Genomic DNA, 27,983 nt, shown 5'->3' on the forward strand with positions numbered 1-27,983 from the left:
TAGGCTTGTAACTAACAGCAGACAATCACGCAATGCGGCTTGATGAAATGTATGTGCAATGCATCAAATAGAATGAAATACCGCTTTATTTTCTGCTTTGAAGGAATAAGTCGCCATGTTCACTTAAAGGATTCCTCAGCGGTCATGTGAAGAACCTGCTGTACTTTCCTGTCCTGTAATCCCGTTGCATAATTAAATGGCTGGATGCTTTAGAGATCATTCAATGATCAACTTCAATGATAAGGGTGCGATTTTAGGATAAGAAATGTTTTGTTTCATTAAAGGAAGCCAGAGGTGACTGATGAATGCAATAAATAAATGGTATTGTGGTATGGAAATATAACCAAATTGCTTTGATTGATTTGATTGTTTAGCTATCCCAGGAATTTTGGAGGTTGGCCTTGTTGACATTTTTTCAGCAGGCTTGACGTAAACACTGATGACGGTTTTAATCGGCAAGTCCCTCTCAAGAATTTTGGCGGGCGGACGAGGCCCCGAAGGTCGCTTCCTTCCTCAGATTCAGCTGTAACTTCGCAAATAATTTCAGTTATTTGTGTGTGACAAGAGCTCTCAAACAATCAACAGGCCAACTGCCTATTGGCTAGACGTCCCTTTTTTGGGTTTGTTTAATTAATGTGTCAATCTACAAGCATGCTAGCTCAACCCCAACAGCCAGCAGCTGTTGTTTCCAGCTGTGATTAAAAAAAAACACAACCTTTCACATTTGTAACAATGGAAAACATTCAAATTGTGTTTTATTTTGTGACATTGGGCGCCTTTGTTTGGTTTTTCTGTATACCACACAATTTCTGTATACTACCATTTGTCCGAGTAGGGCTGCAATCATACTGCACCCAAAAGGTGCAGTGCCAAAATGGAATGTTCTCCCCACACGTCATATGTATGTGTTTAATGCGTGTATACTTGAGTTCAAAACAGACTTATTCCAGTATGATATACACAAAAAGCAGAATTGAAGTGTGTGCAACCAAGCCTATCCCAGGAGATTTCTCCATGATTTTAAAAATAGCTCTGTGGAGGACAATGTGGATCTTTGTTAGTACATAAGTATATGAGGCACTGACCCCACGGTTCCCTTAGACACGTCAAAATAGCTCACACCAGTGGGCCTGGGGACATTACAGACACAAAATCAATATTCATTTCTTGCTGTATGATTCAACAGGCTATATTACAAACAAGTTAATTTTAGGGGAAATCTATGCCTCTCTTGTGCCTCAGTGCTGGGGGGTATTCAAAAATATCTCAGAGAGTTTGGCTGAAGTGTTTAATTACACAAGAACACAACAAGTTTATAACCAAAACTACATTTTAGCACTTCGTGCTGGTTGAATTGATGCAGGGTTTGACGGTTTTCAAAAGCCACTTATGTGTTTCCTATATAATGGAAGAAGGTGTGGTTATTTTTATGCACAGACAGCAAATTATTTGTGCAGTTGTTCTCTGGTGTCTGATTCTGCAAACTGCTTATTAATGTGTGTAGCTATCTTGAATGTCTTAACAACACAAGAGGTGTCATGAGGTTTCATCTTAGAAGTGGGGTGATTCTATCCTAGATTCAGTTATTGTGTATTATGTTAAGTGGATTATACTCTTCTGTGCTGTTGGATGTTCTATGTCTGTCTCATACTCTTTGCCTTAACTGCACTCAACTAGTGGACTTCTCCACACCCCTGAAGGCGCAAGTGTCTTGAATTCATTCTGTCAGCCTTTGAACCAGCACACTGAGTACAAAGGCTCCTCTCTAATCATGCTGCCTGAGGTCCATCTGAGGCTGATATATCAGTTCAGGTCAGAAGTGCAGAGGTAATGAGATCCGATTTGCTCTGGGAAACAAACAGTGTGTAAAGATGGAGATGTTTTGGAACGGACAACATTTTCAAGATTTTATGTGAGACGCTTCCATGAGAAGGCCTCAGACCAACTCAGATGACAAACATCACATTGTCTTTAACAAGCAGCTTGAAGTTTTACCGCCCTAGACAGTTTTCACAGGTGAGCGCTGTTGTCTGGATTAGGACAGATGAGCTCCCCTCCATTTAGGGAAGTACAAACACTGCTATAGGGAGCAGGTCAGCAGGTGCGTGTCAGGGAGAAATTGTGAAGGCGGGAAGGGAAAGCGGGCAAGGCCATTACCAGCAGTTTATGCCACTAAACTATTTGCCCAAAGGGAAGTCTGAGTTATAGTTTTGAGAGAAGAAACCAACAGTTCAGAATGCAGAAGATGTAACTAATTATCTGTAATTATACAGCCTGCCTCCCGCCCAGAGAACCTTGTGTTTCATCATTGTGTCAAAGCTTGAATGTTTGAAGAACATTGCTCTGGAAACACTGATATACAGCCCGCCAATATGTGTTTGGGGACGAACATTGTCGAGTCTGAAAAAAAACACAGAGGCACTGGAATGTTTGGTATCCAGTATAACATCTAGAAAAGAGCACAGCCTGTGTCCTGTTAATCCATATATAAATATTGGGTTTAACAGTTGCTTGCTCTCATATCCAATTCATTTTATTCTGGAGGCATTTGGAGAATGTTACATTACTCATTTACATAACAGAATGCCCTTCACCGGGATGATTTACTGTTTTACACCCTGTAACTGGAGTTTTTGAGGTAAGTGGACCAAAGTAATACGCTCAGGCTACAACAGTCTCTTGCCTGGGACTGAATTTACAACCCATGACCCTTAAAGTCCAGAGTTCCAGTACTCAGACTTTTCCACCAAATGTTACCCTCTACCTTTCATGTTACTTTACCAAGGTGAAGTCTTTTCGTAAGGGATTACGTAACGAATAAGCATTACCACATCCTACTTGACAAGAATTCTGTACACTATCAAGTACTGATAGTGGACAATAGACTATAGTATGAAGCTGGCACCAAGGTCTGCACCGAAGTGTCATTGATTCCTGCCATCCACCTGTGACCGCCAAGGTGTGATATCCTCATTCCTAAGTGTTACCTTAACTCAGCACTCAAAAGGAGAGCTGGCAGAGGCGTTGCACAGGGCTGTCATAAGATGTTTGCACAGCGGCTGTGTGCTTTTGTCCAGCCCTGCAGTGGCATGATGTAGGCCTTCATGCGAGGTACAAAAACACCTTGGCCCTCTTCAACAGGAAGCTCTGAAGCTTGGTGTGGAAAATAACCCCGCTTATAAACTAAACCAAATACCCACCATGCCTCAGATCGCATACATTTTTTGTTGCTATAAAATCCAGTTTAGCTACATACTGATTAGTACCAATCAGTGTTAAAGTGAAGAATGAAATGGGGTGCAAAGTTATTTCACAGCCCCACAATGTATCGATGCACCATTGCACCATGGTTATAATTTTTTTAACCAGATGGCAGTAATTTATATGCTTCACTTGTGTGTCCCGGCTCTCTGTGTTTGTGACACATTCGTCATACAATGATTTTTAAATCTGTCACATTTATCACTATTCCTGGAACTGGTGGCAGTTGGGGTCAGTAAACAGCTTGTCCCATTGTCCCCTGTCACAGTGAGGTCTGTCTAGTTCCTCTTTTTCATCTCTTATACACCACAGAAATATGCTGGGAAATACACAGCAAATAAAGGAGGGTTTGTGGAGAAGCTCAAAGGGAGAAAATAGCCATTCGTTTTCTTAAAACACAACGATTGTTTCTGGAACAGGCTCCCTTTAATAGGCCCGTGAAGCAGAGCTAATTCCAGTCTGGGCCCGCTCTTTTAAATTTGCCTTGGATTGCAGCTCACTTCCAAAGTATTTAAGTGTTTTTCACAGAAATATGTTAGTTCCTGGTTTTAAAAATTCTTGTGAAAGGGCCTCCATCTTCTCTCTAATGTTTGTGAGGGAGAGTGTCATATATCTCTAAGGAATGCAGATATTCCAGTTTAGTGCAGGGAAAACCCAGATCAGGGAGTGTACTGTGTCTGTCTGAACACTTTCAGCCTTAAACATGGAAGATATTACTGTACAGGGGGATGTGCTTGGATGTTTTTGTCAAAATAATCTGAATCATCTTATTAGGTCATTAGTGTGTATTCAGCATAGTCCAAAGCTTGTGTGTGCCTCACACATGTATGAAACTGAAATACCAGCTTCATTTAAAATCTTTTATTGACTCATTGTCTGTATCAAATCTGAATCATTAAGAAGCATCAAGGCCCAGCAGATAATTCTGGGGCAACATGTAGGAACCAATAGCTTATTTCTCTTTGATACATTTTAATGTTGTGATTACCTCGTGTGTCAAAGAATTGAGTAACTGGACTTCCCCTTTGGTGAATGAACTAATGTGTCTAATATGGATGGTTATTATCACCATAGATGCCGTATGCACTGTTAATTCCTCCTAGATAAGGATGCCACTGGACACTGAAGGACAATCAACTAAGAATGTCTGTCTGTTTAAAACTTGTGCGTTTCATTTCCCTGTCTGAAAACTAAACAAGAAATAAAATGTTTTCTTTATACACCTAAATAAGCATTAAATGTGAATCACTGAACAGTTTCCATTCTATAGATGCTGTAAGGATGGCTTGACACAATGACACAATTTTCATGAAATAACTCACACTGCAGAGGATATCAACATCTGACACAACCTCCTCTGTATATTCCTTTTGGATTCATTTCATATTTTAACACTTGAAAATGGATGACCAGTATAGCATACAGAATAGCGTTGGGGGAAAAGGTGCTGTATCCAAGTATTCACAGACACATGCTCAGGAGCCCTGATTTTAACATAGAATGAGGGGGAAAAAATCACTGGCAGCCCAATGGACTATAAATACCTTTCCATAGTCTGAGCTCAATGTTTCACCCAGAGGTGTGGGGGGATACTCGAGCGTCTCCATGGCTGCTTCCCAGCGGAAACAAGTAAGCCGATCTGGCATTGTTCTCTGGGACCTGCTTCTCGCCAGGTCACAGTTGGCACCCTGGCTGTTCTTTGATCCACTGCAGAGAGACCGCACTGCTCCCAGGCTGAAATACCTTGGTGAATCCATTCAGATGATGAACCACACACAATAGGCGCTGCACAACTGGTGGATGTGTCTTCAGAGTCATACCCCACCACCTCTCCACCACACACACACACCCTGATGTCTCATTGTGTGGTATCAACTTCAGGACTTAAACACTGCCTGCAGGTGAAAGCACCCATTTCCCTGTCATTGTCAAAAGAGACTCATTCTGTCTAATGTGGCATTGTCTCCTCAAAGCGAGAGACAGAAACCAAACTCCAAGGGGCTCTTTATGAGAGGATGCTACTGGAGGAAGTGGGAATGGGGTTTCCTCAATTTTCCCATGCTCCTGACATGTGCCATATTCTTTCATGGCAACCATTCAGTGATACCAATGTAAAAAAAATCGAAATTTTGTCTAATTTCCAGCTTCTTTGTTACCAGTGAAGTCAATATTGGGGCACGTGACTTGATTATCTGAAGTAAAGCATTTGAGGCACTTCCTTGGGTAAGGTTTCGTTCTTGTAATTCTATTCACCATTGTGTCTGAATCCAAATTAAATGTATTATTTTGACAGGCACCTGAGTTGGTGAAAAGTGTGCTCTTTGCTGCTTTTCAGTTATCAGACTCATGGATTCTTTTGTCCATATCAGGGGGTCTGTTTCAAGAAGATGACTTGGCAGCGGCCATTTCCAGCCCAAGGTTGCTTGATGGGAATTTTTATGGCCGGAAAAACTTGTGCTTTGGCCGTCTGGCTGAAAACGTCAGGAATGGCCTGCATAAATCCCGGGGAACATCCGTAATTTTAGAACGGCGCACCACATTCCTTTGCAGTTCACCGAGCCCGCCCTTCCACGGCACCTCCTAGCAGGAAGAGGGACACAATGGAAGCAAATCACCAGAAGCGTGTGGCCAAATAGCCTGAAAAGGGCGATGGGGAGGGGGAAGTGCAGGGGAACCGTGCCAGCCCATCTATTCAAGTATCCTTGCTGTCCAGCTGCAACCAAATATGAGGGGAAAGCATGATAAGGGCAAAGGTCTATAAAGCTGAGTTTTCACTGGAATGGAAAAAAATCAGGCAAAACGTTGCTACTGCGATGATAAAAAAAAAAAAAAAAATGTGTGAAATGCATGGGTTGTGCCACCATTTTGAAGAGACCCATTCTAACTTAATCACTCATAAGAGCTAAGTTAACAGTAAAAATTGCAGCAGTCTGTCCAAATTTAAATACCTTAAACATAATCCTCTCCCTAGCTTCTTGATTTTGGTCATATTACACAATACGTTAATGGATGGTAATATACACGTGAAGACAATAAACGGATAAGATTCAGTATTGTGAAATGTGCAATTCAGTTAATACTCCAATTCCTGAAACATGAAAAATAACCATTTTGAAAGAATACCTCAGTTAACTCTATGTCAACTGGATTACTGAGAACTAAATATTAAAACACAACATTGAAGACTAAGGCTTTTGTTCAATATAATCACAGTTCACTTTGTCCTGAAATATGAGTAAAACAGGTAAACTGTATGTTTAACTGTATTTTTTATTTCTTAAGAAAAAGTAGCTCTTTCTTACATTAGTACATTGAAAAGAGTCCCAAGTACAACATCCCTTCCAGATAGGAAACTTATGTTACTGTTCACGTTGTATAGAGTTAGTCACAGGTTAGACACTTTTTCCGTATACAGGCAGCTACAGGTCAGATACCTTGGAGGAATTCATAATACTGTGTGTATTGAGTTGATTTTTGTGCAATTCTGGAAAGTACCTATAGATTCCACGAGGCTGCTCTTCTTGAAACACTGCTTTTGCATGCAGCTGCTTGAAAAGTGAAAATTATGAAATGGTAATGTCACATCAATCACTAACATGAGAGAGAGACAATACAGGTAGATGTATGATAGCTAATGAAGCAAAAAAAACTCCTTTAAAACTGCTATAATACTTTTCAATAATTGAAACATATGATCTTTTAAACATATATCTTTTAAAAGTGAATTAATGTTTTTTATTTATATTATCAAAAGCCAACCAGTGAATAGATTTGCCGGTCTCCAGTTATCTCAATTAAATTATCTCAACATCTTAACACAACAACCCAAACTCTCCGTTTCAGCAGCAAAAGCCTCTACCATATGCAAAACAAAAACATTTCTGAGTGCAGTTATGATATGAATCTTATGATCTTGTAAAAACAAGTACTTATCCGAAACCCAAAGTCATTAACGTGTTCCTTTATTAGGTCGAACTAAATAACTGAACAAAGTGGTGTGTATGAAAGTAGACATTAATACTAAAAATATCAGAATAACAACATGCATCTATCTGAAAACTGCAGAAGGGAATAAAAAGCCAGATACCAGTCATATCTGTGGCTAGTAATGTTAGGCCACTGGAACTAAATGGCTGCACCTATCACCAAAACAAGTCAACAAGACTTATCAGCAGGAAAGGTTAAGAGTTTGGCACAGCATGCCAGTCACATTGATAATCTGAGCCGAGGCTGTGGCAGTTACAACACTTTCTCTGAGTGAAATGTGGATTTTAAGTCCAACATACAAGATGATGTAGAGGAATACAATTTTCATCACATAGGCTTAATCTTAATAAATATGGTCTAGCGGACGTCACCGTGCTAGCAATGTTAAGGGGATGGTGCTAATGACAATGGCAATAAACCAAATGCATCCAAGTGTAGAGGACTGAGATACTCCGTGGCCTTGTTTCACACACGAGTCCCACCTGCCGTTGAGGAGAGTGCCCTGTCACTAAGCTACCAGCAGGAAAAGCATCCATCTCATTGAGAAAGTTTAGGAGCCGAGTAGTCTGTCAGCACAGCCAGGGGGGAGACCTCTTCATCTGCCATGGAACGGTTGGTCCGTGGGCCATCTGCCAGGAGGAGACGGATGAATAAGAGAAACCTGAACCTCGCCATGCAGCCAGGCATGTGTGCGCACATGTGTGTGCACGTGTGCACGTGTATGCAAGTATGTGCGTATGTGTGGGGGCTTGTATGCGTGTGGGTGTGTATACGCACTTATACATGTGTATGTGTATGTAAGTGTGAGCGTATGTGCGGGTGTTCTGAGTGTCTGTGTGTGTGTGTGTGTGTGTGTGTGTGTGTGTGTGTGTGTGTGTGTGTGTGTGTGTTCATCTGCATGTGAATGCCATGCAATCTCTCTCAACCAGGCTTCTCTGCTCCATTCTTTCCAGACCACAATTCAATCAGCACACTATTGTGAGGGACCAATCTCCCACAAACCAAACCATGCCTGTCTCATCAGAACATCTGCCATAACTGTTCTGAAGAATTTCATTCTAATACCTTTTCATTACTCAAAGGATTTTACAGAGAGGTCAACCCCTCCTCAGCCACCAACAGTGGTGTGCAGCAGTCTTTTAGGGGGTGGGGTTGGGCCATAGTACATCAGCCTTTGTTTGACAGAAGGCTCAACACCCACCACAGCAGAGGTGTAGAAACTATATGACTTCCAGGGAAGTCACTCCTTACTAATTAATATAGAAATAGAAATGGCACAGCAGACGCAATATGCGGGCAGTTATCAAGCACATAGTGGTTCAGCGGAGCTATGAGTTTAATGTAGAACCTTTGCTTTTCAGCAAGTCCAGTCAGGGCAAAATGGCCATATGCATTAAGCATTACACTGATGTCTGCTTTTGAGATCAATGATCTCCCATTGGAGCTCTCCACATATTTGGCAAAGTTAATCACTCACACAGCATGTTTGGCAGCTTCATGTAAGCATTTCAAGATGTTTTGGAAACTTTTGAACAATGCTTTTGTTGTAGTCGAGTTATAGTTGGACGTTTTCTGTGACCGTTACGTAAGATGTTTAGAAATGGCAAACTCATTTTTAAATGTTTTCCATGTTTTGGTTCAGTTTGGAAATGTTGAGGAAGTCTTTCAAGGCTTTATATGTTCAGTTTGTTTTAATTGTGTTTCAGATTTTTTAAAAAAGCAGAAAGGGAGAAAAATTAACTTACGGTGTGAAAGAGTGCCCTGAATGTATTACATGTGTCTTTTGGCACACGACATCCAACAACTTGACCCAACAGTGCTTAAGCTTTGAAAACAGAATGAAACCTACAAGATGAACAACGGTATTCATAACATTCCCCATTCCCCACCCCACAGCGGTCAATTTTTTTTCTCTTCTGGTTTCAACAGTTCCAACTGCCATGTGCACACAAGCGCTCCATTGTAGTGGATGATGCTACATCAAGATCCTATCTCAGAGTGTCTTCCACCTGCTTCCACTAGAACCGTACATGGAATGCGAACGAGGGAGGGCCAGAGAGTACACCATTCAGAAGAGAAACCCATGTGTGGAGCAGGACAGGTGTTGGGGCACAGAGGATAAAGAGTCAGGGACAGAGACTTGTTTCAAAAGCGCTGGCACATAGATACGAGCGCGAGAGAGTGGAACCAGCTATGAAGCAGCATCTATGTAACATTCAGGTCCGCTGGCCATGACGCAAGCAGTCTGATCAATACCGCATGTGAGAGACTACGTACAGGGTTCACAAAGAGCCCATTCCCAGAATTCCCTGGGGTCCAATCCTGGTCAAGGAGGCCAGCAGCTCTATTTGTGGTGTGCTCAATGCCAGCCTGCCAGATGGTGGTGTGTGTGGGGGGGAGGGTTAACAGGTGCAGCTGTCACATGAGACCAGAGGCCATAGATATGCATTTGTTTACATTAAACAGCAGCCACTGAATCTAATCTGATGCTGTGAGGGGGAAAGTGTTGTTGCCTCAGGTTTAGTTTCAGATTCCACTCCTGCATCTGAGTGTGTCCCATAAAGTTGCAAGTAATATTTCCATTCAGTAATGAGCAATGGCTACCGTTTAAAGGTTGAAACAAATGTAAGTGATTTTTAAGAGCAATTAGTCCACTGTTGAATTGCCTGTGTTCAGATTTGTGTCACAAATGCTTCAAGTTAAACGATACATTCCATTGTGAACTAAATGTAAAAAGGTTTGATCAGTAATACTGTCTTTTTTTAGAGGACATTCGAACAAAATGACATTTTTAGAGAATTTTAAAAGCTTCAGAGCAGATACCTGATTAAAAATGAATAATTTCTACTCTGCTGACAAAATTATGAGCAGCAATTAAGCTGACTACAAAGTATGAATAAGGAACCCAGCTCAACAGAATACAGAGAACCACCTTTTTGCCAAGGTGTCAGGAAACATTTTGTTTGCGAAACATTGTGTTAAGAAAAAGAATCGCTGCCCAAACAGCAAAAAGAAGGCATTTGTCTCAATCACAAAGCAATTATGTTATGGGCCAAACAAAAGTTGTTTATTTTGCGATTTTTAGGGCTTTGGGTGAGGTAATTAAGCCCCACAACCTAAAATGTTTGTTCTGCAACACTGACATCATGGAATGCCTGACCTTTTGATACCAGTGTGAGGGCAAGTTCTGGCTCTGGTAGCTGCCCCCAGTTCATGCATTCTGATTTTCCCCTCTCTAGGTCGTGGTCTGATTGTCAGATAACAGAATGGTACATTTTTTTTTCCAGTTCAGACTGGAAAATACAGGAAGGTGTTGGCAAAAATAGACACCATCACATTGTGGGACCAGGTCCAAACAGCACCTGAGATACATACAGGAGGAAATCCAATGAATGTCATTCAGTGAATCTCAATGTAATTTGCACGGCAGATGATGGAGGCAGCTGAAAGAGGTGAGGTTACAGCAGAGTCCTGTTGTTTTCTGTGTAAATGTCAGAATGTCTAAATTGAGGGCTTCTTGCATCTTCATTTCATTGTGGACACAGAGAGTGCCATTGTTCTGTGTGAGGAGACTGGTGCACTGACTGCCTCCAGAGAAGCCCTAGAGCAGGTCTAATATAAAAAGGGAAAAAAGTGTAACTTGTCTTTAAAGGCCACAGCCAGAGAGGTGCTTCTTGTTAAATTACAAAATTCTGAAATTCAAAGGGCAGACGTCAAACGTGCATTGCAGCACAAAGCATCCCTTCTTTGGAACATCTGCTCGTGCCACCTATTAGAGAGTCATTTGTATTTGAGCTTCAGGTAAATGGAAATCATAAGATGTATTGAAGCAGGTCTCAACATAGATTGACAAAGATGTAGCTACATTTTGGCTGACATTTTGTCTATGCACTAGGAACAAGTATGCTTATAATCAGTATACGTATCAGTGTCTGCAATGTATACATTAATGACAATCAAATACGTCTAAGGAAGGAGTACTTTTCGTTATTGTTTGTGCACAGGGAGCACTATAAAAGAAAAATAAAACTATTTCCATAACATCCCCTTACACAATATGAACTGTGGGGTTGCCATGATTTCAAAAAAGGATTCTCCCTTTGACCAGACAAGAGAAAATGTAAAAAAAACAGTAGAAAGGAATAGCCTGGTTTTAGTTATGGGAAATGTTGTAGGAGTCAACATATTTGAGAAGTTACACACCAGTGGTTTGCTGTTGTTGACCTCTCTAGGTTTCTGGAATATATCATATTATTAGTCATTCATAGGGCATGACTGTAGGCTACAAAGGGTGGGAAGAAGTGTGTGTGTGTACATATGTGTGGGCACACCATTGTGATATTTGACTGGACCTTTTTTATAGACAGACCTTTTTTATATAACAGATAGTCTACATAGATAGTCTACCGATAATGAACGGTTGCTTGTATATATAAACTGGACAGAGAGGTAGAGCGGGACCTGTGGACAGTGTCATGTCACATCTATCCGTTCTTATGGAAATAAACTGGCAGCTGCCACCGTCAGTGGGGGTGGGGGCATGCTTCAGCTTTTGACCAGAGTAGATTTGGTTAGGCAAATGAGCACCAGAGGCCAGGAGGCTGGTAATAAACGGCTGTGGAGATGACAATCATGCATTAGCCCTGCTCACAGAAGTGGCCTGGGGCTGCACCATTATTGGCAACATTTGGAATGCTGGCCCCATGCAAATCCAGCCTGCTGTTGAGACCTAAGTTTACAACTTAAATTAGAGAGGCCCTGGTGAAAAAGCATAACAATGTAATCACTCACATACCTGCTTTTGCATGGGGATGACTCCATCTCATGTCAATTCCTGTAACCTATAAAGGTGTTCATTCCCTTTACTGCTCTATACACCATTTGAATGTTTTATTTCGATATATATATATTAAATATTGCATGGAAAAGGAAAACTTCTTTTGCTGCTAAAAAGCAACATTTCACTTCATATTTGGCATGAGAGTAATTTGTTTCGCTTGTTGTATTGTCTCCAGTGGCAAACTTAAGTCCTACTTGAGGAATCAATGGTACCAGACAAAACTGACCCCTGCCAAACAAAGACACTCTTTGTTTCAAATTTTCCCTATTGTTGGTGACTGTCAAACATGCTGTATTAAGAGTGCACATGTACTGTTGTAAACATAGTTCAGACAACCTGATAGAAACTTAAACTCACGTATATACAGAAGTTTATTTTTACTGATATTTACTCATCAAGTAAGAGGTGTTAATGAAATGGAAGTAGCAAAATGTCTCGCTGTTTGTATCATCTTATCGCTTATGATCACTTACTGAATGGCTTCAGAATAAATGAAGCTTTAAAGACTGTGATTCCTTTTACTGTGTTGAATGGACAGCAAAGATTACTTTTTAGTTAACAATCTGAAAGATTATGGGCTTCTGAGTATTCACTGACCCTGAGCAAAACTAGATTGGTCATTTAGATTGTTCAAACAAAATGGAAACATTAGGCTGTTTTTTTTGCAACAAACAGACCTAAGCTAACCTCATTCGCTTCATTTAATATCCTGCCATAAGAATGTACAACATGTAAAAAATGTAAGATATGTAAGATACGTTTGTACCCCTGGAAGAGGGTACCTGGTAAGTAGATGAACGATGTGTAACCATGATCATGGAATAGATAACCATATTGATTCAGCCAGATATCTCCCTCACAAGGTCAGTTAGTTATTGTTTTTTTTTTTTAGTTCTGTGTGATGCAGAGCTGTATTTACAGCATACAGTGTGAGAGGAGAGGAAAGGTAGACTTATATTATGTAACCTTTTTGTCTGCACATATACACGCACATACCACACGCACACAACCGGTCCAGTAAATCTCAGTGCATGTTGATACTTACATTGCCACCATTGTGTCTGTGCAAAAAACTGTGGGCAAGCTGGCCTTGGCATGCTGCTCTTTTGTTCTCAGGGAAAATTCCAATTAGGGAGAAAATGCCAGTGGCTGTTGGGTGCCCCTTGATTAAGGCGGTCGCCGAGGTTCAATCAGTTCCCATTGACATGGTAATTTAGAGAATTCAGCAATTTCCTCTTTCACCAGAAAACAAAAGGCGCCAAGGTAGAGTGCCATGCCTCCTACATCTGACAGCCCCACTCACACGCACACACACTCACACGCGCACATACACTCCACAGTGCCTGGGCTATGCGCAAAACAGGCCGTAAGGGGAAAAAAGGTGCTTTCACAGGTTCTGATGGCATTTAGATTTCTGTGATAGTGTCATAATGTCACACCACGGTGAGGTGTTGATGGCTCCAAAGCATGTGAAACATTTCATTTACAAAACACAAAATCCCAAGACCAGACATTCTTGTTATAATGACCACTTTTCAGGAAAAAAAAAAGTTACCCGAATTTTACACGTATGCAAATATTGCAGTTGATTTTTAGAAGACAAACACAGGAGGCAGAAGGGGAGTCTCCTGCTCCATCGCCTGATGCATGGAGAACAATGTACCTCTAAGAGCTGTGATTAAGGGGAGGATTTCATTCCAGAGACAGCTGGTAGGCAGCCTGTCTTGCACTTGCCCCCTCCTTCACATGCACAGACACAAACTCACACCAAAATCCATAATCACTGGCACAGAGGGGGAATCAAATATTTACAGGACACATGGGAGCAGATGCCCAGCCCAAAACGATGTAAGTTTGTCAGGGCTGTCTGTCTCTAACATCTGCATGCCATTTCATGTTCTTGGTCGTGTTACTGTGGCTTACAGTATGCTTCATCACAAAGTTCCTCTCACTGCGCAGAACACATCAAACAATTTAGCATATAACACTGGTTCATGCTCCCTACGATTTGATCAGGCTTGGAATGTGTTGTCAGTACTTTCCATGTAGCTTAGATCATGCCACCTCAAGACACAGGCACTACACAGGGCCAATATGCCCATCCCTTAGCATGTCTTGTTGTTGTGATATAGAGACCACCAAAGCTCTATAGATCTCAGTAGTGTAAACTAGATGCACATATTCTTTGGACAAGAAAGGGTTCATCATGAGGCTCTTTCCTCTATGTTACCATGAGCAACTGAATTTCATATCTAGGAAGGAGGAATTATTTAATATGAAATTATTTAATGTGAAATCAATAATTGTGTATTAATAATTTAAAGGGGAAAAGTATAACATCTCCTACATTTACTTTTCTCAACAGAATTTGCATCGAGGAAGGCGAGAAAAAATTGATTCTGCACAACAAGTTGATACTGCAATTTCCTCATTTACCAGCAAGACTTACTGCTGGAAAGCAGCTCACTCGTTCCTCCGAGTTTGACCGTTTGCTGTATTTAAACCCAACCATCCAATTATACTTAATCATTACACTTTTTATTACCTTCACATCGACTATATAGCTGTGGATAGTATTGCAGTCTCCCTAAGCTCTCTCTCTCCCTCTCCCTCTCTCTCTCTGGACGGTTTTGCTTTTGATCACAGGCGGACCTGGAGCTCTTGCATTCCACGCATTCCAGGCTCCGCGAACAATCAGCCCTCAGTTATTTATTAGCGGCTGTGCGCTGGCGAGCGAGCTCAGTCTACAGCAAGCACACTCTCGGGACACATCCGTACGCGCTAAACGGGGATTGTAGTGCCGACGGGACACCGGCAATCCATTTAAAAATTGAGGATTACTTTTAAACTGTTTGGAATTAAATACAAACAACCCCACACTCTTTCTGTGATGAGACTGTGAGTTTGGTGAGTATTTTGTTGCTGTTTTTAGGTGTTCTGGTTATGTGAAATTGTTCACATCGGCATGGGCTGCTGCGCTATGATCGTTGTTCCCTTCACGCTTAGAGAGACTGTAATTTACTTATTATTTCAACAATATTTAAGTGGATAAAGGTTAATTTTTGTCGTTAACTTTTTTTGTTCGGAACTTCACATGTGACTTGTATTGAACTTTAGGGAGGTAACAAAAGCTATGTTGGACGTTTCTAGCAATTACGCGAGTTTGGAAATTTCTCATTACCTGTAACGTTTTAGCTTGTGGTTTATTTGTTTCACTTTCGTTCAACATAATAGGCAAATCTTATTTCAACGAGGCATTATTATGGGCATTTGTTGTTTCCCGACTCCTGAAACCGTAGCGGGATGGTATCGCCGTTGTGAGGCAATAGAATGGAATTTGCAAATTCCCCAGGCGGTAACCGACACAGAGTAGCACGAAGACTGCTTCATCACGTATTGCGAACAGTGTCGATTGCGTTGGTATTTGGAGACATTACCCCTGCAGTCACTTAGTGTTGTACTTATCCTATCAATTTGCTGGACTAGCTGGTCTTAAAATTAATCAATGGAGTATCCTGTATATAATGTGCAAGCAATTTACAGTAGTTTCTTGCGCAATTTTAAGTATTTTTTATGCATTTGACGCAGCGTAATGATGCATCTGTCATTGAATATTGAGTATCCATCTGAGTTCCAAAGAAGATTGCGCAAAGGTCCTCGAGGGCAAATTCTATTGATATTTTTGGGCAAACGTGCTGTTGCTATGGCAATAGCCCCTGAAAGTTGGAGCATGTCGACCCATGGAGCCGCTAGTGGTATGTGCCCTTTTTTGTATTGGGGGCACATGCGGTTCAGGCAAAAAGATTCCACAGTTCCGTTCGGCAGTCAGGGCCGCGTGGCTTGGATTTAGAATTGACTCTTTTTCCACAGTGCACATTATTTAGGGAAAATACAGACTCCCAAATAAAATTGTTTGTAAAACTGACTGATGGTATTTGTAATTTTGTTTTTAATGACATGCAATGCATGAATCCTTTTAATATTAAACCTAATTTATATCTTTACTATGCAATAATTTGGCATAACTGAGGGTTTTGGTATTTACAAAATGAAGGAGATCAATTGCAAGACAGTATTTTATTAATGTCACAAAGGTTTTACAATTTTCTTATGTCATGAGTGAAAGGTGCTTATTTCAATAGGGTCTGATTGTCACGGTTCCGTTCCCCTGTAGGTTCATCCATCCATTGAACACCCTCTTCCCACAGGGTGAATAATTTATTGATCGTTTTGCGTTAACAAAGACCGAAATGAGAACGGCTGAGGAATCGTCCGGCACGGTCCTGCACCGTCTTATCCAGGAGCAGCTGCGGTATGGGAACCCCACAGACGCCCGCACCCTGCTGGCCATCCAGCAGCAGGCCCTGCGTGGGGGCAGCAGCGGCGGGGGCACGGGCAGCCCGCGGTCCTCCTTGGAGAGCCTCACCCAGGAAGAGTCCCAGTTCCTCCAGCTGTCCGCCCGACAGGAGCCCCAGGGCCAGGAGCACCAGGGGGACTTCCAGCACTCGGAGAGCTCCCAGCTCTACCAGCTCCACGGAGAGGAGCTGCCCACCTACGAGGAGGCCAAGGCGCACTCCCAGTACCTGGCCTCTCAGAGGGGCCACGTAGGCCTGCAACACGCCATCCCCGAGGCCGGCATCCAGGACGAGGCAGACCTTCACGACGAGGGCCTGCGGGACCTGAAGAGGGGCCACGTGCGCTCCCTCAGCGAGCGGCTCCTGCAACTCTCCCTGGAGAGGAATGGGGCCAGGGCCAGCATGGCCATGAGCTCCTCACACAGCTACCCCCAGCTCTCCAACTACCCCGTCCACCACGAGCCGCACACCAACCAGAGCCCCCAGCACGCGCACGACCAGCGCGGCCCACCTCCGGATTACCCCTTCCCCGCCAAGTCCATGGGATATGCTCTCGGACACTCCCAGGAGCGGGGACAGTGCTACAGCGAGCCGCCACCTCCTTTCCACTCCCAGCATCACAGGTAATGGGAGGTCAATGTTTTGATAGTGCTGGAATGCGGAAGCGTGAATGCGTATGGTTGTGAATGGTATTTCCTGTAGGGTTTGTACTGCATGACCCTCAGCGGTTTCACAAACAGCCTTTCAACACCAGCATTCCTTCATGTTATTGCTTAGTTGCTTGCATAATTATGGCTTCTTTCCCCTTAAAAATTCTGATATAAAGCACACGTTGAGGTTCAGGTAAACAATGACCTGTTACATAAATTAAGAAGTACATTTTGTTTTGTGTAATATCAGACCACCTATTCTCCCTTGCAAATATAGATTTCAGCAGCTAAACATCTTTGTCATCCAAGGGAATGGCAGTTAATACAGCTATGGCCCTTTCTGCAGGTATGTGCAGGCTCAGCCACCGGTGGTCCGTCACAGCACACTGACCCCTGCTGGCATGGAGGCCTTCATGGCAGCCCATGCAGTCTCCAGCAACAGCCAGATGGCCCAGATGGACATGCTGATGAAGGAGAACGAGAGGCTGAGGAGAGAACTGGAGAGCTACAACGAGAAGGCCATGAGAATCCAGAAGGTAGGAATGACTTGGTTTACAGTCTTGTCACTGACTGCTTGGTTTTATTGTCTAAGAACCATTTCACTATATTGTAGTCCAAATATAAATGTGAAGAAGTCCTATCTGATCTCTGGCAAGAAACTCCTATCTAAGGAATCATGCAGGAGGTGTGTAATATAACCTGTGTCGGTGTCTCAGATTTAGTTGAGGATCCAGCATGAGGGCAATGAATCTTGTTTTAGAGACTGCTCACCAAGGGTGTGGATTTAGTAAATTATCCAGTGTCAGTCCTTGCCAGTGCTACATACCAGAAAGATTAGCCTTCTAGCAATACTGGAATGTGCAGTTGAGGGACCACAAAGATTGTTTTTCCCCCTGTTTGGAATGGTTTGTGCCCTCTGACAGGATTATATTGCTGTGTAACATATTAAATCACATTGAGTTTGTTTTTATAGCATTAGACATTGAACTTATCCTTGTAGTGTTTTTATGTATTAATCACTGAAATAAACACATGTGAGTTAGAAAACAAGCATGTGTTCAGTGCCTCGAGCCAGCATCCTCAGCCAACAACTCATATTTGATTTATTTGTTAGTGATCATTTTTTAGGGATTCTGTGGCCCAACTAGGTTATAGACTGTGGGCATACTAAAGAGTGCAAGAGTAGTGAACGCAAACAAATCCCATAATCCACCATGGGGCAAAGGCCCAGAATGGAGAATCTTTGTTGGGGAGGCTGATCTGAGAGACCAGTCTGCCTTTGAGGCTAACAGCTGTTACCTGAGATGCAGAGAAAGGGAAAGGCAGTCTCGCTGTGCACAGACCCCTCTTTTGTTGTCAGGCCACTAGTGAATGCTTGCATTCCCTCGGAGTGGCTGCAGATGCCCTGTCTAATCCAGGAGATGTCAGGGAGCTGTGGCCACACTGGCCTTCACACAGCTGACAGGCTCGGAGTGCTGCAAGCAGAAATCTAGCCCAAACAGTTGGCTCTCTGAAACTGAAAGGCTCCTTTCATTTTCACCCCTACTAGCCTCCTTGCACGTAGCAATATATCCTCATTTTTCTTCGTTGTCTGATGTTGGTACAGAGATCCTATTGTGAGAGGGTCAGTTAAGTATTAGAACAAACTTAGCTAGTTGATTGATTCTGTAATACAGATATTTTTGGTCCTGAAAATATTCAAATTCTGAAATGAATACATCACTAAAAATACCTGACACACTTTTTCTGGTCCTGTACATTTTTTGTTTGTTTGTTTTCATTTATCACTCTGGGATATCTCCCATCACTGAAAAAAATTGCATCACCTACATCCTGTGCTCTCTCACACAGAAAGAATGATAATTATAGAGGAGGGAAAGTTGCACAATCCGGCTGCCTGGAATAAATATGCCCAGACAGATACGTTTGAGTAATGTTTCCTTTGTGGAGGCTTGCACACATACATCATGGCTCATTCCCTTCCCCACCTCTTACTGCGCTGGCGGTGTGCCCGCTGGAGACATAAATGTGGCAACACCTGGACCCAGTGCGTTTGCTCTCAGAAATGTGGATTCAATTCCCAGGCCCGAAGGAGCTGTGTGAGCATTTCACTTGTGGGCATACCTAATGGATGAGACGATCAGACACACAAACCCGTCCCCGTTTCCGAGGGGAAAGTGCAATGCTGTCCCTGATTCTTTTTGTTGAGTTGACTCTTCTTGGAATCTGAGACATTTTCATGCATGGTTCGAAATGGTAAAGTGGCTTTCGGTTACAAGTTTTCATTCGTCCTTATTTTTCAGCTGGAGCTGGAGATCCAGAGGATATCAGAGGCATATGAGACACTCATGAAAGGCTGTGCCAAGAGGGAGGCCCTGGAGAAAACGATGAGGAACAAGCTGGAGAGCGAAATCAAGAGGCTGCACGACTTCAACAGAGACCTGCGGGGTACGCCTCTTGAACCTTGAGCCCCAGACTGTTAACCATTCTGTTTGAAGTGCTTTGAGTCCGCTCTGACACTCCGGAACTTGTGGTTAACCTTTGGGTTGTTTGAAATCTGCTACGTCAATGTATGGACCAGGCGTGTGGCCTGTTTCTGAGAGGAAAAGTCTAACCGCTTGGATTGACCTTTTCTGTTACAGATCGCCTGGAAACGGCCAGCAAGCACGCCGCAAAAGAAGTCGAAGCTGCTGACCAAAACCAGCATGTCGTGGCCAAGCTTGTTGAGCAAAGTGAGTGAAACACTTTGCCCGTTTGCTGCACGTCATTGCAGACACTAACTGTAAAAGAAACGCACACTCTCTTGCGTTCCAGCCCCCCTGCAGTGTTAATTGCCAACCTTTTTAAAGGAATTTTTCTCTTTATGCCTCAGATTTTAGGAGCAGTAAAACTGACTCAAGTGTTCTGACTCACTCTGCAGATATATAGAGCATTTTTAAGAGCTGAAGTTATGTTTCACTTGAGTCAGACTTTTATTTGTTAGATTAGGATAGCATTCCTCTGAGTTAATGGTGTTGTGCATTTCTGATACTCTAGTGCCTGGGAAAGTTTCTTGTAAGCCCTACAGTGTTCCAGAACTGCGTGCGGTTTCTGGCTGGGCCTGTTGTTTGGGGAATTTGTGTGGTGGTTTGCCTTATGGTGCCAAAAGACACACAGTTTCAAAGTGTGTATTGACACTAAGTTTTAAGGGATGCACAAAAGGGGAAAAATCAAAACAACATCAGTAATCCCCACCAAATGAGGTTGCTATTTGGCGGGGGAGGGGGGGGGTTGCATTCCATGGAATTTTCTTTCTGTGACAACCAATGATGGGAAAGAAATTGGAAATAACACACAGAGGCAATCTCTGGATATGATAACTGTATAAAACAAAGCATTCTTGAGCCCTTTGTTTTCAGTAAGGACGGTAAATAGCCTTCTTTTGCTGTGAACAGCAAGTACTTTTTTGTTTGTGCTTTTGGCAATTAAGCATGTCCAAAGATAAGTGGTCTTATTGAAGTATGTGTCACTCAAGGTTTAGCCAAGGTTTTGTCTGACTATTGTCATTGGCAATGCTCTGTAAATGTCTGCTGCGGGGAGGCTGGGGCCTGGTTAATGTGTAGCCTGTTGGCCTTGTGCGCAAGCTGAGCTTGGCACTTGAACGGCAGCCATTCTTCACAGCGGCAGTAAACGTGGCCTGGATTCCTGGAATTCTTCAGGTAATTCAGGCTGTTCCGCGCACTGGGAATTCCTCCCTCCTGCTGCTAGCCTGGACTGCCATCGTTTTCTGTCCCAAGAGGACTCCAAGACCCCCATCCTGTTTTTTTTTCCCTTTCTCATGTTGGGTCAAGCCTGATCTGACCTGCTGCGTCCCCTGGTCTGGCTATTTGTCAGAAGGTGTGAATGAACAAAGGGAGTCCAAAGCAGGTCTGCTACTTGCCTGCTACTTCCCTTTTTCACATACTTTGAGATCAGCTTTGGCTGATGCAAACAGCCTTGGCAGGCAGAGACTTCTAGCATTGTGTGCCTCCTAACACATTGTGTGGCTTCTGAATAGTCATTGAAATTCCATGTCTGATTTGATCAACCATTAATCTTGGTCCACTCACACTTTTAAGAGGCTCTTTCATCTAGTGTTGTTATTGGAGCCTAGCCCTCTTTAAAAAAAGTATGCACAGGGTGGCATTTGCTTATCTGGAATGAGTTTGTTTTTCTTGTTTGCCAAAGTGACCCACTCGATGTTAAAAGAAATTCCAGTACGATTAGGACCGGACATTCTGAACCCAGCTAATCGTGGGCTTGAAATAGTTTGCTGTTTGCAGTTACTTACAAGGAACTAGCTCCAACTATTTTCCCATTAACCTTAACACAGACATGTTTGGACTGAAAGCCATTTGGTTTATTAATTGCAGTAAATGTTTGATGCTTATTACATAATTATTCCAAAGTCATATCCTTTCTCATTCAATGGGGGCTTCAATGTTCAGTGAAAAGTAAGCCAGTTAACGGAAAATGTATCTGAGACATGTTATGTAAAACAGTGAATGTGTGTAGCCATAGTGTGTACACCCTGCATGGAATTTTCTGAGCATTATGATCCTGGTTAGATTTGAAGTTTTTTTTAATCATTTAGTTGCGACCCAGGCCTGAGGACATTCCTTAACATTCACGAGTACAAAGAAGCATTTGTGTGATAGGTATGTGGCTCAGGGGAGGTGTGCATTCTCAAAGTGGTAGGCATTTAGGTTGTGTAATCTGTACTTACTCAGAGAAGGCGGTTAATGGTGAAAGCTTATGTTCGGGGGGATTAGATGTTCAATGTGACTGAAACAAACAAAAAAACATGCTTAGGTGAAAGTAAACACTTAAGAGCTATTAGTTTGAGGGGAAAATAATTTTCTGTTGAGCAATGCCAACGTGTTTACATTCTTTCCCATGTTTTTTTTTTTTTTTGTCGTCTGGGTCATTCATGTGATTTCGGTTATCTGAAGCGCTGTGACTTGCGCAGATAAGGGTCCCAGGGCAGAGGGGTGAGGCTTCAGCGGGGTCTCAGGGGAGCAGTGCTCAGTGAACAGTATGTGGGTCACAGGGACTGGGCCTGCTCCTCCCTAGCTCCTCCTTGCATTCCAGACGGGCTTGTCTAAATGAAGCACTCTGGTCTTTGTTCAAACTCCGTGGCTTAGGAGCAGGAAGTCGGGGGTGGGGTGGCGGGTGGGGGGGGGCGATATCCCCAGCAGGAAAAAAAGCCCTCAGGAATGGTCCTCAGCCCCCTCCCAGTCCCATCAGGGATTTTGCAGGATCATGTTCTTTATTCCCTCTCTCCCCATATCAATGCTATATGACATTGTACACTTTGCAAAGTAATTTGTTGTGGATTTTGAAGGTGTGCGTCCAGAAAAGCAACGGTCTGGTCAGCGCTCTGTTGTACTTTAAGTCCCATAAGCCCCCTGGTTTCACAGTGCTAATGAGCCCACCCTCTCTCTCTCCTCCCCCACAGACGAGGAGCACCAGCGGGAGCGGGAGCGCCTGGAGCGGGAGGTGCAGCGGCTGCGCGGCTGCGGGGAGGAGCAGCGGCGCGGGCTGGAGGCGCTGGAGCAGGCGCTGGGCGCGGCGCAGGCGCGCGGCCGGCAGCTGGAGGAGGAGCTACGGCGGAAGCGGGCCTACGTGGAGAAGGTGGAGCGGCTGCAGCACGCCCTGGCCCAGCTGCAGGCCGCCTGCGAGAAGCGGGAGCACCTGGAGCAGAGGCTCCGCACACGTCTGGAGCAGGAGCTCAGGACCCTGCGCGCGCAGCAGGTGAGCAGCGTGCCTCTGTCACAGGGGGCCCACCTGGGCCCCTTACTATATCACCTTATTGTTACTTAACAGACAATATTGTCATTTATCCAGAGCGACTTACACAGGTTATGATTTTTGCACGTTATCCATTTATACGGCTGGATATTTCACTCAGGTAATTGTGGGTTAGGTACCTTGCCCAAGGGTACAGCAGCAGTGCCGAAGTGGGGACTCGATTCGGCAACCTGTAGGTTGCAAGTCCTGCTCCTTACTGCTATGCTACGCTGCCACCCTGCTACTTAGACTTCAGTAGTGTTTTTGAGACTAGCCTTTTTACAGTTCAGTGCGTTTGGGAGTGTTGAGCGTTTGCTGAGGATGTTCGTCGCTTTGAAGTGCCACGCGGTGCTGACCTTGTTCTCCGGCCCGTGTCTCCTCTGCAGCGGCAGTCCCAAGGTGTGGGCTCCTCCGTGCCCTCCGAGCTGAGCGTCAGCTCCCTGCAGGAGCGCCTGCGGGAGAAGGAGGAGCGCATCCTGGCCCTGGAGGCCGACATGACCAAATGGGAGCAGAAGTACCTGGAGGAGAGCACCATGCGGCAGTTCGCCATGGACGCGGCGGCCACGGCAGCGGCTCAGAGGTGAATCTCCAATTCAGGGTGGCTCGGTGCTCGGTGAGGCTGGGCACTTCAGTTTCCATCTTGACATCACACTGATCTCTTCATGCATTCCTGACTGACTCTGTCTCTCCGCAGAGACACAACCATCATCAACCACTCCCCCCGTCACTCTCCCAACAACAGCTTCAACGAGGATCTACCAACCGCAGATCAGAGAAATCAAGAGATGGAGAACAGGTACGGTCACATCTAGATCCTCCTGATTGTCAGTAAACCACCCCTCCCCCCTCTGCAGCTGTTAATGGTTGAGACGTTATGACTGAGGTGCTTACTCAGTGGTGTGTGTTGCACGCAGGATCCGGGCGCTCTACGCGCAGATCTTGGAAAAGGACGCGATGATCAACGTGCTCCAGCAGCGCTCACGCCGAGAACAGGCCAGGGCAGAGCAGCCGTGCCTGCGCCCTGCCAAATCTGTACCCTCCATTAGCACCCCTCCCCCGCTGCCCAACCACCCCAGCCAACACAAAGGTGAGCACTACACAGGACCCGGTCACGTTAGACTGAAGCTGTGGAGAATGCAGGCTGAAAACAATATAGCCTGTACAAGAACTGCATGGTGTCGCCAGCTAGAATGTGTACATTAGACACTCTTCCCTGAATAGTATTGTGTGCATATCCGTTTCCCTTTGGAGTCCTGGGAATAGAAAGAAGAGCCTCTCCGGGAGTAGAAATGTGCACTCTGTGGGTGGGTCCGAGGGTAATTAACGAGCTTCCTCTTTTTTGTGTGCGCGGCAGGGAAGAGCCTCTCGGATGACCAGACAGCTGTCGCGTCTTCCTGCTCCTCCGCCCTGTCTGCCCTCTCCGGGCCCTCGAGCCGTGACTGCGGCACCCAGGCCGACCTCCTCCCGCAGGAGGCTCAGATTACCACCGAGCCTGCCGCCGCCGCCCCCGAGCCCAGCGCTGCACCCAGCCTTGGTTAGTTCTCCTTTCATGTACAATGACTGATGGGGAGACCGTTCATCTGTTACTGAGGGGGCTGCAGTGGGTGTCTCTGAATGCTGAGGTGATGCACATTCTAGGGGTCCTATACTTTGTTCAGCCATGGGAAGTGCACCGCTGCTCCCTAGGCCTCTTCAAACACGTTTAGAGGCTAATCACCAGGAATCTGTGCAATGTGGAATTGAGGACACTGGTGTGGAAAAAGTTGATTTGTGGGAGAGGACTGTTCTCTGGAATCTACTACTGTCCCTTTACCCCAGTAGCTGTATATCACTAAAATTCAGTACTGAGGCTGGTATTTGTAGAATAGAACATACCTGCAGTTTAGCATGGTTAAATTGTAACCAGAGCACTTGGTAATGGAAGTGAGAGAATTTTTCCACTCAGGCCAACGCCAATGTATTTATTAAACCATGACTGCTTGTGACTCACAGTCAAGGTTGAGGCTGCTGTGTACATTCACAGCCAGTTGACGTCTACATGCACACATTGCAGCTTGTTTGCAGCATTAGGATATTGCGTACAACGGTATTTTAAAAGCACAGCCTGTCTTCTGTTGTCTGGTCTCCATTGAAGTTTGCAACAATGTGACCTGGAGGCAGTGAAGCACATCAGCAATCACTTATTAGCCAAGCTAGCGTAATAGGCGCAAATGAGTGTCCAATGGCACCGGCCAGGAGCCGTCAGAGCAGAGCCGACTTCATCAAGTTATGTAATAGCAGTGCATAACCATGATTTTATCGTTGATGATTTTATAAGTCTTCCCAGATGTCATTTCCATCTGTAGTAGCTGTTTTTAGTATTGTGCAGTACATTTGCAACCTTTAATGTTTACTTTCTGTCTTTCCCGTTGTAGGTAATGCAGAGCAAAAACAAGCACCTATCAACATATATAAGGGTCTCCACAATTTGGAGGCAGGAGCGGTGGAAATTTTTATTTGAAGACTTTGCCAAGATTGAATGGGACAAAAGCTTGCCACAGCTGAGAAGATACAAAAAGACATGTCTGCGATCCTGCAAGTTATGAAAAAAAAAAGATTCAGAACGAGAAAAAAGCTGTGAAGGGACAACAATGTTAAGAGAAAGGCTGGCTCCCCCTGACGATGGAAAGCCCACTTCACTGAGGCAGAAAATGGACACTGGGAAGTGGGAAAAAGGACTGTGGAGTCATGCACAGAAGAGAGCAGAGCTTTCTTTCAGTGCTCCTCTACTCTAAAAAAAGGACCCTTGTTCGTTGATATTTTTTTAAAAATCTGCCTGGTGCAAGAGATGCTGTGAATCTTTTTGAGGTACATGGACAGTATTTCACTTGCCAAGGGCCACTGACAGACTGTAACCATGTATATAGGATCACTTTGATGATATATATATATACTTGCTGCTTCTCGTGTGAGTGTGAAAGTGCTGTCCCTGCAGCACTTACTACTTGTTATCGAGAAAGAAAAGAATCCTGAATGTGTCATTGTCTTACCACCCTTTCTTATATATGTGTGTGATGTTTTGTGTTTGTTTTCCTTGATGTATGATGTGGTGTGAAGCTGTAGCGTTCAGGAATTTCATATCTATTTATACGAGTAGCTGTGTCCACATTCTCACACGTGACAGAAATGCCCAGTGTCTTCCATAGCGACGGGGCCTAGGTTATTCCCGGCGGTTCTTTCAGACCCCACTGCCGCTCTTCCCTAATTCAGTGCAATGTTAGCCTTATGCAATGTGCTCCGGCTGTCTCTCAGAGCCACGGCGCTGCCACATTCCTCCTGCACAGCAACAATTCCACACAGTGGCCGTGGTTGTGTGAACATCGATAAATAGCAGCCCCGCTGCTAGCCAACCTAAATTTACACTGCAGTCAGTGGTCTACCGCTGCTGCCTGACAAGGCCCGCTGAAAACCATACAAAGGAAGAGATGGCAGCCTGCTCTGTTTGTTGTTCTAACGGACACTTAAGATTTTGTTTTCAGAAAAGAGTGGCTGCCTTCTATGAGACCCCATTTTTCAAATACCTCTGCAAGAGCAGGTTATCATTTTGGGCTGAGGACAGCTACTGGCTGGCATGTCGCTCCCTTCCCAGCAAGCCAGAGCTAATCTTCCCACATTCCTCCCCTGCGGAATGCCTCTGGTGGGAGAAAAAGGCTATCTGTAGTTTGACCCTCCCTCCCTATTTTAAAAAATAGCAAGCATTCTGTCTATTTTCATTTTCTTCTTAGCCCTAGTAGCCGGTTCTATTCATGGGCTTCTGAATTGGTGAGCAGTTATATACAGCAGAAGTAGCTTGCCTTGTTTTGACCTCGTTTGCCATCCTGTTAGCAGACAGAGGCCCTATTTTCTTTGGGGGTCATACTGATTTTCACACAGTGAGAGTTGACTTCATATTTGTGGAGTAACAAACACACAGCGTACGTTTGTGGAATTATATTTACGCAGAAAATGAGTGTTGTGGTTTTGACTGACGTGCCTCCCCTTCATGTTTTCATTGGTAGGCTGTCTGAAAGGAAGTTTGTTGTATCTTACATGGCCTTTCTGAACTGGAAGGGAGTGAAGATTGATTGTATTGTTTTAAAATCTAATCCATGACATTCTCCAAATGCTATTTTGTTGTTTTTATGCGATGCATGTGCTGGTCAGTGCTTCGCAAAGGAAAATCCATGTGCTAACCCTTCACTTGAGCTGTGTTTACAGAAAGGCTGTTTTTGAACTGAGAACTTAATATATTTTGTATACATATTTGTATTCTTTAAGTATTTAGTGCCATAAACATAATGCCAAAGATTTGCATTACAATTAATTTATAACTGAGAGTGTACCAACAGGCTTTTGTTTAGCTGCCCTATTCAAGTTGGTTGACCCATGCTTAGATGTTGCTGTGAACTTCTAAAATGTGGGAATTTTGTATTGAAATGCCAGAAACATTTCATTAATACAATAAAACCTTAATATATAGATATATTTAAATATGAAGTCTTGGCTTTTCTTTTGAATTGTGTGAACAAGTTGGTTTAGAATCCTTACATGGTATACACATAATATGTGTTATACATTTTCAGTGCAGTTGCTGAGTTTCTTTCTATAGATATGGATGGATAATTCAACGAGTGGTACTTGTGAAATTCATGCTGGACTTGACAAAGGCTAAAGCTGCCTCAGAACTGTGGGGGGAAAAAACTACAAAAACATCACAACTTACTGACATTTTTTCATCTGTCTGTACAAGCTGTGCTTATCAGAGTTCTTCTGCAAGCATGTGTGGTATGCCCTCTCATTCATCACTGAAGAAAGCAGCTTGATTGTCCACACAAAAACATCTCTTAATACCTGCCTGATCACTGGCAAGCAAACTGCAGCGCAACACTGTCGGCACATTCCCCAAAAGGTTCCTCAGCCACTGACCCTAGAACTTCCAGGAAAGTGCATGATCCCAAGGGTTTGAGCACATTTTTCTTTGGAAATTATTTCTTAATTCAACTAGGTACTAATGAGAAAATCAATGACAGGCTAACACTGAAACAATCAGTGACAACTACAACA

General features: G+C 43.8%; 1 protein-coding gene across 2 annotated transcripts; it reads left to right on the forward strand.

The window, feature by feature from the left end:
• The first annotated feature begins 14,771 nt into the window (after positions 1 to 14,771).
• Positions 14,772 to 27,356, forward strand: LOC118795811 (angiomotin-like 2a). 2 transcript variants are annotated; one of them, XM_036554550.1, is made up of 11 exons: positions 14,772 to 14,995; positions 16,263 to 17,066; positions 17,440 to 17,629; positions 19,397 to 19,541; positions 19,736 to 19,825; positions 22,570 to 22,865; positions 23,288 to 23,481; positions 23,596 to 23,697; positions 23,816 to 23,988; positions 24,256 to 24,435; positions 25,316 to 27,356. In XM_036554550.1, the coding sequence occupies exons 2-11, from the start codon at positions 16,339 to 16,341 to the stop codon at positions 25,399 to 25,401; spliced, it is 2,184 nt and encodes a 727-aa protein (XP_036410443.1). In that variant the 5' UTR covers positions 14,772 to 14,995; positions 16,263 to 16,338; the 3' UTR covers positions 25,402 to 27,356. The 2 variants fall into 2 exon arrangements, with proteins under 2 accessions (XP_036410443.1, XP_036410444.1); XM_036554551.1 differs by having other exon boundaries at positions 16,297 to 17,066.
• The last annotated feature ends 627 nt before the right edge of the window (positions 27,357 to 27,983 follow it).

Source organism: Megalops cyprinoides, chromosome 20 (genome assembly GCF_013368585.1).
Source record: "Megalops cyprinoides isolate fMegCyp1 chromosome 20, fMegCyp1.pri, whole genome shotgun sequence".
Lineage (NCBI taxonomy): Eukaryota > Metazoa > Chordata > Actinopteri > Elopiformes > Megalopidae > Megalops > Megalops cyprinoides.